Source organism: Aplidium turbinatum, chromosome 5 (assembly GCF_918807975.1).
Source record: "Aplidium turbinatum chromosome 5, kaAplTurb1.1, whole genome shotgun sequence".
Lineage (NCBI taxonomy): Eukaryota > Metazoa > Chordata > Ascidiacea > Aplousobranchia > Polyclinidae > Aplidium > Aplidium turbinatum.
In genome coordinates this window covers 24,250,971-24,264,188 of record NC_137476.1, presented here as the reverse complement: position 1 = coordinate 24,264,188, position 13,218 = coordinate 24,250,971, and the positions used below count along the sequence as shown (strand labels likewise).

At 38.7% G+C, this 13,218-nt stretch overlaps 1 protein-coding gene across 1 annotated transcript in view; it reads left to right on the top strand.

Moving 5' to 3' along the window:
- The window catches only part of LOC145770703 (receptor-type tyrosine-protein phosphatase-like N), a 36,678-nt gene extending 24,613 nt beyond the window's left edge, over positions 1-12,065 (top strand). Inside the window, exons 9-19 of the mRNA XM_082582398.1 lie at positions 3,540-3,580; positions 3,746-3,810; positions 4,631-4,780; positions 4,997-5,077; positions 5,469-5,618; positions 5,817-5,958; positions 7,727-7,800; positions 8,270-8,473; positions 8,910-9,076; positions 10,064-10,265; positions 10,468-12,065. Of these exons, the coding sequence (XP_082438524.1) occupies positions 3,540-3,580; positions 3,746-3,810; positions 4,631-4,780; positions 4,997-5,077; positions 5,469-5,618; positions 5,817-5,958; positions 7,727-7,800; positions 8,270-8,473; positions 8,910-9,076; positions 10,064-10,265; positions 10,468-10,536 (1,345 nt within the window). The 3' untranslated portion in view covers positions 10,537-12,065. The remainder of the gene's footprint in view (positions 1-3,539; positions 3,581-3,745; positions 3,811-4,630; positions 4,781-4,996; positions 5,078-5,468; positions 5,619-5,816; positions 5,959-7,726; positions 7,801-8,269; positions 8,474-8,909; positions 9,077-10,063; positions 10,266-10,467) is intronic.
- Positions 12,066-13,218: the final 1,153 nt, after the last annotated feature.

Here is a 13,218-nt window from a genome sequence, read left to right as displayed (position 1 = left end):
ACAATTACGGATTTGCTGCTTGGGCTAGCTGCATCCACTTAACAACAGTGGTCATGATTTGCCATCATGTTGGAACTTTCGAAACCAAAAATAAAAAGTGTTTCTTACTTGTGCCCACGTTTCATTAGGCGCACACTCAGAATCGTTGAAAGGATAATCTGGGCCCGTTACCAATGATATCTTTGGCTCTAAATCAAGACAGTTCTAACAAAAAAGAAAACACTGCGGTTTTTTCAAGCTTCCTGGTCCCTTGGAAAGGATACGAGCCCCTAAAATCAATCTGGACTCTGGTCTAAAAGTACTTCCCTGACGCCTCTGTCAACGCTATGCAAGTGTACAACCTACCTTCTCTGAACAATCTGCATTTCATTTTCGCGGCGGTGACGTAGTTGCTGTTGTGTTTTATTTGGGACAGTTCAGTATTTTTCTCATGTTTCATTCAACCAAATTTTAATCTTCAACTGCTGTTTTTCGCGTATGAACTGTCCATTCATGGTCTGTGTATTTTGAGACATTTGCGGCAATCTTAGAAGTGGTTGCAAATATAGCCAGCAAATCATTTTTTTTAAAACTTTGATTCAATAAATCAACAGTCTGTTGACCTTGAATAGATGTAAATAAAGGACCGAGTTGGCACCTGGAAAAAATGTTAATTTTTTGCATCCAGAAACTGCCTCAGTGACGAAAAATTTGGCTACGTTAAATAAAATTTTGGCTGTGACTTGTTTTGTGATGACAGCAGGCCCATTCATCGAGCTCAACGGACATTTTTAGGCGTCCTGTGTTTTCTCACGGTGATCGGCAACATTTGAAATCTGCGTTCTGTTGGTTTAATGGCTATGAGCATTAAAGAAACCAAGCTTCGCAGCATGATTCAAAAATATACACTCAAAGTAATCCACTGACTGTTTCCTATGTTTGTTTGCTTTGAAATGCTTTTAAAGGCACAACTTTAAACTGACATATAAAAGCGCGTTTAGTTTCTGGACAGCAATTTACTCGCAAGGAAACGAATATACTCAATCTTGAGGTAATCATTATAGAAAATGGGACGTTTTGCAAGACAATTTTCTGCTTATTTGTACACGTCGTACCGAAGTGTCACCCTTTTTTGTTGTTGCTTGTGATATTGTATCGGTTAACAATTTAGTGTCACAACAAGACTGCCTTTAAACTGTTTTAGAGAAAAATATCTTCGTTTTAAGTTTTATGCTCTGTGAGAGAGTACCCCTTACCAAGTTTCATCGTTTCAGCTTTCCGTGGGTTGATTCGGTGGTCATTTTTATTTTCACAACGAAATCTACTGCTGTTCGTTCTTCGTAGGAATAGAAATTAAATTTCGAAAAATGTTGTTTTTTGTGTTGCTCCTTTTCAACTATGTTTGTTGAAATGCTGTGGTTCAAAATTTTACTAGTTGAAGTAGGTCTTGAGTTGAGAGCTCTCAACACACAAGGCATTGTTTGGCGTTGTGGCCAGGTTAAAATATTTCGTCACTTAACGTTTCCTCCACGTATCCAGGCAAGCGTGTTACTGTGATAGCTTTTTTTACCTATGGCTGTTCTCATGGCCGCTGTTTTATGCTGTACTCTAGTTTCAAGCACCCAAACCGTCTGTCTTGCGTTCCCGCGCTGGCGACCACTAAATTATTCATTTGAATGATCGATTTTGGGACACGGCTATTGATTTTGTAACAACCATCAAACCTCACTGCGCATTTCATCGAACGAGCTTTTATCGGATGTTGATTCTACGTTAAAAAAATACACGACTTGAATTGCTTGCACTTCGGTATGCGCTATCAAGCAATGACATGTCCTAAGGCGAAAGTGGTAATCTAGTGGTTTTCCTGGATGGCCGTGTTTGGCGTTTGCTTGAAGACATTGAGAGCTTTTGTATGTCGACGTGTTCCTATCCTAACGTGTTTTCGTTCAAAGCTGCAATCTTTGAAAGATTCTTTCACTTTCATTGACATCCCTTTGTTGCAACATCAACCTTGCCTTTCATGCAGTCACGTTTTATTGTAAAAAAAAAAATAGAGCTGGCAACTCATTCTTTGTGTCGGTTCATCGGACTATAATTACTTGGATTTTTGCGTAGCTGGTGGTGGTACCACCCAAAGTTATGTTTTTTCCTGTATGTTTCGCTCTTCGACTGAAATTGCAGGACATATCGTAAAGTTATACAATGGCATAAAAAAAATGTAAAAAAGTTACCAAACACATGGTCTTAAGACTTAAAGAGTTTCATATTTCGATAAACAGAATGAAAAATACTGTGTCTTCGCTGCCTAGCGGTTTGGAGAAATTGTTTCTTTCTGATCGACATGACCCCTCAGATTTTTTTTTCTGTTGAGGTTGATTTGCTATTAATTTTACTTGCGGCTTTTTCTCCACGTCGCAACAGCGTTGCGGTGAGATTAACCAAGAAAAGTCAGTAACTGAGTAAACCAGTTTTGAGTTTTGACTGACAACTGTGTTGTGTCTGTCGTGCTTTCCGTTGGTCACTGCTAGTGTTGCAGTGTTGTGCACCAGTGTTGCCAGACACCGATGGATAAATTTTCCCACGGCCGCCGTGCAACTTTCCCAGCAACTTCATTTCAAAACATTTTTCCACCAAAAGTGCTTCTGTCACGCTGAACGTGATCTATAAAAATAAAAAAGATCTTCACTTGATTTTAAAGCTGTCTTTAATTCATGGTGATTTCTAAACAAATGAGTGCATTATCTATTTTGGAGGCTGGTCTTGTATCTCATTCCAGTTTAGCAGCTTTTGGAAATTTTTTCCCAATTTTAAAATTTTGTTTCCTGCACCCTTGAAGTTTCACTAAATATTTAAAAAATTACCCATCTGGCAACACTATGTACAGGTTTGTGTTACAGAACGTTACAAAACAATCTTCCGTTTTTTGTGATTGATTTTTCCCGCTTCACATTTCGCGCCTTTTTCGGCCATGTTTTATTTTACAGTAATGACGTTCAGCACCCATGGGATTTCAATGAGCAGATGTCAGTTGAGTGTGTGTGCGTGCGCGAAATTCCTCAGAGCGAATGGAAGTTCTCTCGAATGCCAACTGCTTGGGTGTGGTTGAATGATGTAAATTGAGTTTTGGAATTCCGTTATCTTCGGAGCATTTTTGTTTGGAAAAGTTTCAAAGCTTCTTTCTCACCATTGGTTTTTGGGCAGTGCTCTTTAAATGCGCTTTATTTGGCGTGCTTAGAAATGTTTGCTGAGAAAGGATTGAAGGTGTGATTAATGGTTATCTGCTTTTAATTGGCGCTGAATTATTATTTCTGCTGTTCTTTTTTCTCTGTACGATTAGTACCTTTTGGTAAGACTCTAATCAGCGTTGTGACGTCACAAGAACTCTGACCTCACATTATTGGTGTGTGACGTCACAGCGCTTTGAAACTACCTTTGTTCTAGAAAACATGGTTTCCTGCCGCCATTTTATTTGAAAGTGACTTGTGTTGAGGAAGGCTTGTCTGCGTGAAGTGCTAGCTTGCTTAATCGCCTGAGCAAAAAATATAATTTCTTGACAGATCAAAGGTTGAAACCAGAGGAGATGAAGACATACCACAAGGTAAATATGAACTTAACTTTTTTACACGAGTTACAATCATGAAAATTGCCTGGAATCGAAAAAAAGCTTTAGTGTACCGGTACTTCAGTTTTGCCTGCATCGTTTTTCGATGTGGATATTCATTACTACGTGTTTGTTGAGGCTGGGTCAATATTTGCTTTCTAGAGCTGCCAACAGAAAATCTGGTATTTGCAGAGAAACAAAAAGTGGAGGCTGACAGCAACCATGAGGTACCTGTAACTTATTTGTTGAAAACTTGTGTATTTAACTTTAAGCAACTTGTTTGCACAGCAATTAATAACATTTGCACTAGATAGTGTATGCATTATGTGTATCGAAAGTTAGTTGTAGTGTTGATTTACTTATCTTTTTTGCACTTGTCTGTGTAAACACAATTTTATTGAAGTACCATATTAACTGTTCAAGGACTCCAAGCCTGGCATGTGTTGTTGAATGATCAGCATTCTAAACAGCCAGAGTTTATTCTTTGTATTTTGTGTTAATTACCGTAGTTCACTATGTTTGCAATGTAGAATTTGCTTATGTAAGGAGGGTGGAATATTATGTGACACAAGTTGCAAATCTAGTGCTTTGAAAAGATGGGATAACCTGTAAAATGTGAATGGTTTGATTGTAGACAGCATCTAATACAGAGTCTATGTAACATTGTTGTTCACAGGAGCGGAGACTGTGTTGTAAGGCAATTAATTGTTCTGGTTTTGATCAATTCTCTACTCTAAAGCTGCAATACGTTTTTAAGTTTATTACGGTACTGTACATCCAAACTGGGTAAAATAGTTTGTCAAGTCGAATTTCCTTTCAGCAGCAGAACAGGATACAGTCGTCATGACTACATACCTTAGTTGCTGTAGCAAGGGCTTTCAGGAAGACGTTTTAAATATATTTTAGCATACTATGTTCATTGGCCGCTGTTGCAAATATTTATATCCAGCAGTTGCTGTGGACGTATAGTTTTTAGATAGTTATAGCCTGTAGAGAAGCTGCTTTGGTTAAATTTTAATAATTAAGCAGCAAAATGTTTTTTAACAGGAAGCAACATACATTGTGGTTATCATCATCGTTGCTGTCCTAGTGGTTTGCATCATTATAATAGCAATCACTGTCTATTGCATGAAATCTAATCGAAACAAGAATAAATTGCTGAATGATGTTCCTTTTCATTCAGGAAAAGACTACCAGGTAAGTTGTGTATTCTAACGTCAACAAAAAGCTGTTCCATTTATCTATTGGTTTAGTAAACAGTTGAGTTGCTGTTCCATCCATGCAGACTACCAATGTTGTGTGAAATATTGCTAAAAAATAATGATTTGTTTCATTTTGAAAGAACATTGACATAAGTGTGTGGCTAGTACTAGTAGTAAAACCTGAATAAATGCCCTCGGGCTGTTCATGCAGGCTCTGTGTCGGCAGCATTATGCAAGCAAGTCGGGTGAAACTACTGAAGTGAAACAATCATTTGTGTCACCAAGAACGCATGTAAGATTTTCACTGTCTTGTTTGCTCCAGTGTTTCATGTATTTTGTATGGCAATTTTGTGAAAACTTAGTCGCAAGTCTGCTTGCCTATTGTCTAGTCACAGACATTTCCAAGAAATAAGTATGAGAAAAAAATGTGATTTACCACTTTGAGCAGTGTAATGCTTAGGTTGAAGATTGGTGGAATGAAAACATGTAGAATGCCAAAGTTAGATTCTTTGGTATCCTCATGCAGTTTACTAACTATTTTTTTTCCATTAAGTTTCTATTATTTATTTTTTTCAAAAAATTATCAGCTTCAGAATCATATTCAAAAGGTTTACAATTTATTTTTATTTTACTAGTCCATTTTTTCTTTTAGTATTTAATAAAAGTTGAGTCATGACTTTCAGACCAACTCTGCAACACCCACAAAGGTGTTCTCTCCCATAACTCATCAAAGACCCTACCATGACACAGAGTCCAGGCATTCTAGCATTTCATCTTGGAGCGAAGAGCCTGTTACTTCTTCAATGGACATTTTAACTGGCCATGCTGTTTTGGTAAGCACACTGACACTTACAACTAGCACATTACCTAAGAAAAATGTTGAATTTGACTTGTTTCAATCCCAGTGACTTTTGATGAAATTAGTTGCCTTTTCATATATTTACATAAACTTTGCCCTTTGTATGGCAGCATTGGTCGACTAGTAGTTCAGCAAGTTTACACAATTTTGAACAATAGTCACAACATTTTAGAATTATATGGAAGATCACTTAAAAAACAAAGATCGCTTGGCCCTTGAATGGGAAGGATTGTGCAACTATAAGGCTGAAAACGTCTCAACTGCGGTGGCCCAAGCCAACCCAAGAAAGAACAGATTCACAAACGCAGTACCTTGTAAGTGGTAACACTTTTAATTTTACAGTTTTATGTGAAGATACACCACGAATCTGCTCTCTTTGCACTTTTTGCATTTTCATGCTGTGAGGTGCAGCTTCGGCAGCGTTGCAAGACAATTACTCTGGCACTTTGCCAATGACACGCATTTAAGGTGTATAATTTCGCGGTGCCACTGGTTTTATATTTTGAATTCGCTTTAGACTTGTCATGTTTGCTCTAATTTCAGTTTGTGCTTACCGCATTGCACCAATGCAACATAATATATGCATGAAAGCAAGTGCAACTTTGCACGTACGATAGTCCATTATTTTAAGCACGCGTTTGTAATCTACCATTAATTTCATGAGGATCGATGCGTTTTCCAGAAAGCTTTAGTCCTCGTTTCAGCATCGATCGAGAAAGATACCCAATCAATATGTGTGTTCCCAATTTCTGATCTCTTTGAAAAATCAACAACCCAAACAACAAAATCCGTCTGCAGACCTTAAATCAATTTAAAAATGACAGATTTTATTGTCTGGAAAAAGAAAAAACGTGTCGTCGTCTGAATTCTGACTCATTAGAAGCTTTGCACCTTGGTTGTATGTTGAAAATTTGGATATTTTTGCGCTAACAGTGTTAATTTGCTTTCAAAAGTTTGTTGATTCTTCAAACCGCTATCAAGCACTAGCTCAGGGGTTCTTAAACTGGGGATCGTGGACCCCCAAGGGGTACGCGGACTAGTTTTAAGGGGTCCATAAAGGCCCAATGGAAATCTTAGTGTATAATTTCAAAAATGGAATAAATTTTTCAAAAGAAAAAGATTAAGTACAAACAACTATCCTATCAGCCCTATCAAACACGAAGCCACAATTTCATGTTCTTGTTGAAGACAAACAGCAGCATTCTTCACATTAATGAAATTAAATCAAAGATATTGAAAAACAGTCTGCATTCGCTATTTCTTAAATTTAACAAAACATAAATTTTGTTACCAATTCATTGTAATTTTATTGCGTTATGTCCAACTAATGCTGATCAAAAAATTTTCTCCGACTAGGCCACTAAGGGGATCCACGCAAACCAAAATTTTGTTTAAGGGGTCCGCGTTAAAAAATTTTAAGAACCCCTGCACTAGCTTATGTGACTTGGTTTTGATGGCTCCTTCTCCATTGGGATTCTTTTCGTAAAAAGGAAACTTCGTTAGTTTATATACCGTAATATTCCGGGCGCGTTTCGGAAGCAGCTATTTGGAACAGATTGCACACTTACCAGGGTCCTGGGTACCATTGAAAGTCACCAGGAAGACAAAGCGTGCATTGTCACAGCACAACATTGCCTTAATTTCAATTTTTTTTTAATACAAAGAAAAGAAAGTCGGCATCAGACATAGCTCGCGCAAGGAACACTCGTGTCAAGTGATGAAAAACTTGTGTAAATACAAATGAAATCTCATAAAGAGGCAGTGTTCAAGAGTCACTTAAGATGTTTCTTAAACTCGATTCAAACCTTTGTCCTCACCCATGGCCAGTTCGCCAATTATCTAGGTAGCCGCATGTCATCAGTTCGCTAAGACGCGCACAGCAGCGAATTAATTAGCACGTCAATGTTAAATTAACACTCTTTGAGATGGATAGCTAAGATGATTGTACGTTAAAACCAGACGCTCAAGCGTTACTATTGCTTGCATGGTGAAAATCAACTTGTGAAGTCCTAGCAAGAATCAGAAAGTGGCAGCTGTTTGTATTCATTGCATACATACAAGGTTTGCTTTTATTTTTCACAGACGACGGCAACCGTGTGAAGTTGAATGTTTCAGGAAATGCTTTGGAAAGCGACTACATCAACGCCAGCTTCATTGTGAGTGCCGTCGCTTTATATAATATGTTGTAAATTTATGGTCTTTGAAACGATTGATTGACCCGTTCCTACGCCAACAACAAAATCAATAATTTTTATATTAATATTCAACGTCTGAATCAATGTGAAGTTGACAGATTTTGCTCTTTAGGAAGGAGTAAGGCGCTGCAGTTCAAGTACAAAGTACCTGCTTCTCTACTAACGTAAAACTGGTAGTTTTTGCAAAAGCTGTATTCTGTGATAGTGGGAAGCTTTACCGCTCATTATCCACAAACATAGAAAATACTGGCCCGAGTAATGTGCTCTTTTAAAATATTTAAGCTGCGTTTAAAGCTGACCGGTAGTCGTACAGCTACATCTAAAACAAGCTTAATCTCACTATGACGGAAAAGTGGCGCAAATCTACATGTAGCAGAACAACGAATTTAAAACCGTCTTGTTTTTATGTGCACACCTTTTCCTGTTTTAGATTGACAACGACCCCAGATGGCCTGTCTACATTGCCACTCAAGGGCCGCTCTCTTCTACAATTCACGATTTCTGGCAAATGGTGTGGGAGCAAGGTGTTACTGTTATTGTCATGCTAACACCTCTCATAGAAGAAGGGATATCGCAGTGCGCACGCTATTGGCCCGATGAGTTGGAAGGCTCGACTACATACGGGAATTACGAGGTGCTTATCAAGTTATCAATGCATATGAATATTTTATGGCGTCAGCTTTCTGAAGTTAGTACAGTATTAACGATTCAAAGGCTCTTTGAAATGAAGTTGCTCACCCTCCAGCTGCTTTTGGATAAAAACAAATTCCCCCAGAGTAGCGCGTTTAAGAATATTTTCCGCATTTTTAAACACCGCGCTTGCGCATGCTAGAATTAATGAACATCTGTTTGAATTCTTTTAGTATATAATACACATCTGTTATTTCTGTCCCGCCCAGCTAATCAGTCCTTTTACATTGAATCAACATAGAAATAAACCGATTTGCCGCTGTTATGCTTTTCCAAACCCGCAAATATTCTCTTGATCATCTGACGTTGGATCGACCAAAAAGAAACACTTTTACTTAGCTGGAATTGAACGTTGATTTACGACCATCGGTGCTTCTCAGATCCATCTCGTTTCCGAGCACGTATGGAGAGATGACTACCTTGTCAGGAGCTTGTATTTAAAGAACCTTATTTCCGGCCATACAAGGACCGTCACTCAATTTCACTTTCTTTCTTGGCCTAAGAATGGCATTCCAACTTCCTCGAAGCAGCTTTTGGAATTACGCAGGTATGCAATTACGTAAGAATCGGAAACTTGGCGAATAACTGAAAGTAGCATGTTTGAATGATCCTGCTGTGAATGGGTTACGTCTTTGCCTAATCTCACTGTGGCGCACAGTTCCAGTTTCTACAGTGGCTGTGTCCAAACTGTCGTTTTAACTGGGTCTTAAGTTAACACGCTGTAGAATTGCAAAAAATTTAACGTTTCGGTACGAGCATTTCTAGCTAACCGTTTACAAAAAGTATCAGAATAATTGTCAAACTTGGGTGTGTTGTGTCAGATCGTTTATCGTAGTCAGTATTCAAAGGCAAAAGTAAGCATTTGGTTGTTGTAAAAAATGTAACATCCCTGAATAGTTCAACATGGTTTTCACATAACTATCACGGCAGGCAATTAAGAGGTAATCGGTAGAATAGTATAATTTTAGCCCTACTGCAAGAGAAACACCACAGCCTCAATACGAGTGAGAAACCTTTGGATAGACGACGCTTCAATGAAAGACGCATATTCGGGTCATGTTCAATGGCAGGTCGTAATCGCTTGGAAGCTAGCTGTGAACTGACCGCAACTGGTCGGTCACTCACTCTGCTTCAGCTTTTGTTGTTTCTCGGGGTAGGAGCTTCCTGTAAACAGAAGAAATGAATGAGGTAGTCGTGTGTGTGTGTTTACACAATGCAGATTTGTTTTTCTTCCTGCAAACAATCCTGTTCTCCCGCGTCATTTTTATATTATGCAACTTTCCGTTCATGTTAGTTGCATAGTAATAAAAGTGATCATGGAAGGACATGGCTTATCGTCATTGCCCAAGTAAACAAGAAACCTGACCGATTGAGTTTCCGTATAAAATTAGCACACAAAGAAAAACGGAAGTGAGGTACATCTGGTCTCAAACCAGACGTTTTTAAGTTCAGCATTCGTGAAGCTTCAAGGTTGAGAAAAGATCCTTCTCTATGCGCTGTGTTTTTCTGTTTTTAAAAAAGGTTTGTTTTTCAGAAAAGTCAGCAAGTGCTATCGAGGAAACTCGCTTTCTCCAGCCGTGGTACATTGCAGTGACGGTTGCGGCAGAACAGGAAGTTATATTCTCATTGATTTGGTATTGGCTCGCATTTTGAAGGGCACAAGCAAGGAAATCGACATCGCTGCCACGCTTGAGCACTTGCGCGATCAGAGAGCGGGCGGAATGGTCTCGTCAAAGGTTAGCCTGCCTCTTGGTGACGTAACTTTGGATAATGTGCCGATTACATAACTCCCATTGTTTTTCAGCTTGCAATGAAAATGGATATTTTACTGAATTGGTGGTTATAACTGGTCTTCGATTTAAGTCACTTCTGCAAACTTTAAAATACAACTATGTCCACCTTTGGGTACATTTTAACAACGTTTGATTTGCTTTTTAGGAACAGCTCAAATTTACTTTAAATTGCGTGGCTGATGAGGTGAACGCTATACTCAAGGCCATACAGTGAAGAAGGTGGAAGTTCTTTTTGCACTATGTTTTACAAATTTGCAAATGTCCTTGCGTCTTGCATTGTCTTCGCGTTGCAAGACGCTGTATCAATGCAAACGTGACGAAATTTCTTGTTTGAGATTTTAAGCAGTAAATCGTGTTATTTTATGTTTTGTAGAAGATCGTTGTTCTAATCAAAAAATAAAGAGCCCAAACTGTGGATCAGTGGTTCTTAACCTTTTTTCTGACACCCCCCTTAACATGAATGACATGCTTTGCGCTCTCCCCCCCAAACTTTCAACAAGTGTAACACCAAAAGCAATTTTGTTTATTTATTGATCATGGTAGCATAGTACGACGGTAGAGCCTACATGTTATTGAGCAAAATTATGATTATTATGAGGTTTAGTTCCTGAAATTGCGCAACGAATCCCAGACAGCCACTTTACCCTGTTTAGATCTTTACCAGTTCGGGTACGGATCTGACCAAATGTTTACTAGATCTGGACCAGATAAACTGGCTGTCTGGGATGGTAGCTAGTCTTCAACTTATAACCTGTACTTGGTAGCAACGAATTGTGGATCCGAGCATCGTTAGTATTTGAATATCCTGAGTTGAGACAAGCGAGTAGGCCTAAATGGGAAGATAATCTCGAGTTCCAGTTCTTCAATGCCTCGCTTAGTTCTGTGGTTAAACATCAATGCAAAGCTTTTGTGGTTCAAAAAATATTTTTGATAGATTCTAGGTTTTATCAATATCTAGAAACCATTTCATGATTTTGCTACGAGGCATTTGCTTGATTCGTCCGATTGAATGCAGAATTAGACCATCATCTGCAAGTGCAGCATTCAAGTTACTGAAGCCCACTCGACTTTTCCAGTGGTAGAGTTAGTTTCAATTATCATGCTTCTTGGATAAATGGATAAGCATCAAATGGTGTGAAAAATCTAGGGAGCGTGCCCCCTGGTTAAGAACCACTGCTATAGATACTAAACTCACATTCAGCAAACCAACTGAACTGTTTTCATATTCAGTGCTATAAATGTACTTTGACGGGGGTTTAGTATCTACATTTGAGTTTTTATTTTTTGATTACATTAACCTGGTGTTCCAACAATTTTGCTCCTAAGATTATCGTTGTTTTTGGGTTGTTTAATGATTATTTTGCGGTGTCCCGCCACGTGCAATGTTGTAGATGTTCTGCTTTCCAGCCGGCAGTTCGTTTGTGTTTTGTTTCACAAACAAAGTTGTAATGGTTTTGCTTTATATATTTTTGCTGGTGTGCGGCCAAAACATAATTGTATGTTGTTTTTTTGGAAACAATTTTTTAATGTGCTATTTCGTTAGCAATTTAAGAAGAAGTTAGGTAATTTTGTTGAAATTAAACAAGTAGTTTGCAAAAGGCTTGAAGTTTTCGTTTATAGATTTGTATTTTGTGCTTGTGTTGTGACGTTATTCATTTTCCTGTCGCTTATTTTCCAGTAACTTTTCTTAATAGTTTTTGCGGTTCTTTTCCCCGACGAGCTGTGAAATATATCGTCATTCCATGGAAAGCTGTTGTGGTTCTGTCCGTACGTAGAAGCTGCCAGTGTCAAAACTCCAGGATTGTTTAATTTGATTCAGATTTGCTTTGCCATCCCAGACAAATCAGTCCTAACATCTCTAAGACGTTAAATCAATGTGCAAAGGACTGACTTGTTGGGTTATAACCCCAAACAAGTTTTTTTGTGAAGACATTTGCTGATAAAAGAAGATTGTGATCCAAAGGCGCCATGTAATCAATTTGTGAAGAATCAATCAAATTCGGAACATTGATAGAAGCTGCCACTCGCTGTGGAAGACATTTGAAAACTCTAGATACCGTACATAATAACCGCGATAGGCAGCTGTATAGCGCTTAATTGCTTTACGTAAAGGCTAGATTGGGCGTTTTTTATGCATGCCACGATGAGCTTCAGTTTAAAGCTGGTCAGGCGCCTGCTGTGAAGTAGCAGTGGACAAAATTTTGTATTGTAATTTGCACTTTCGCCTGCGGAAAGTGGTAGCGAGCGTCTTGTTAAATGTTTATTGCCGCAGGCGATAACTCGTCAGCGACACAAAAACTTGACGTCATGGTCTTGAATAAATACAGTAAACAGCTGAGGTACAGTAGATAACAAAGGACGACACCAGGCTGTAAGCAACACGTTTTTGCGATAGGAGTAGTGTTTATTTCAGAAATATGTTGCTCACAACAGATATATAGTGCTCCCACAACACATCCGAAGCATTTTGTGATCGCTATCACTAGTTTCTATTTTGATTTCATTCAATAGTGGCCGAATGGTTAGCGCGTTTGGCTCGCAGTCGAGAGCCTGCATGGGCGCCGATCGCTCTTTAAAATTGGTGGGGACATTTACTAGGAAGGGGCGACGAGTTAGAAAGATAGGGGGTCTGTTCTGACAAACAAACTAATACAGTAGGTACAAGTCTGATGCGATGTGTATATATTTTAATTGGACAGCAGACGTCCCAACACTCGGCAAAGAGTCTCCGGCGAATTAAAAACGAAGTCCTTGGAGAGGTCATGAAGGTTGATCGAATTCAAAACCTTGTTGTGCCATTGCATGATTTAGTCGTGGTAGATCGTAACCAAGTTTTGACACGTCGCAAAGTTAAAAATGACCGTTCAGCTGAACACGAGCTGGCTGGTGAAATGAG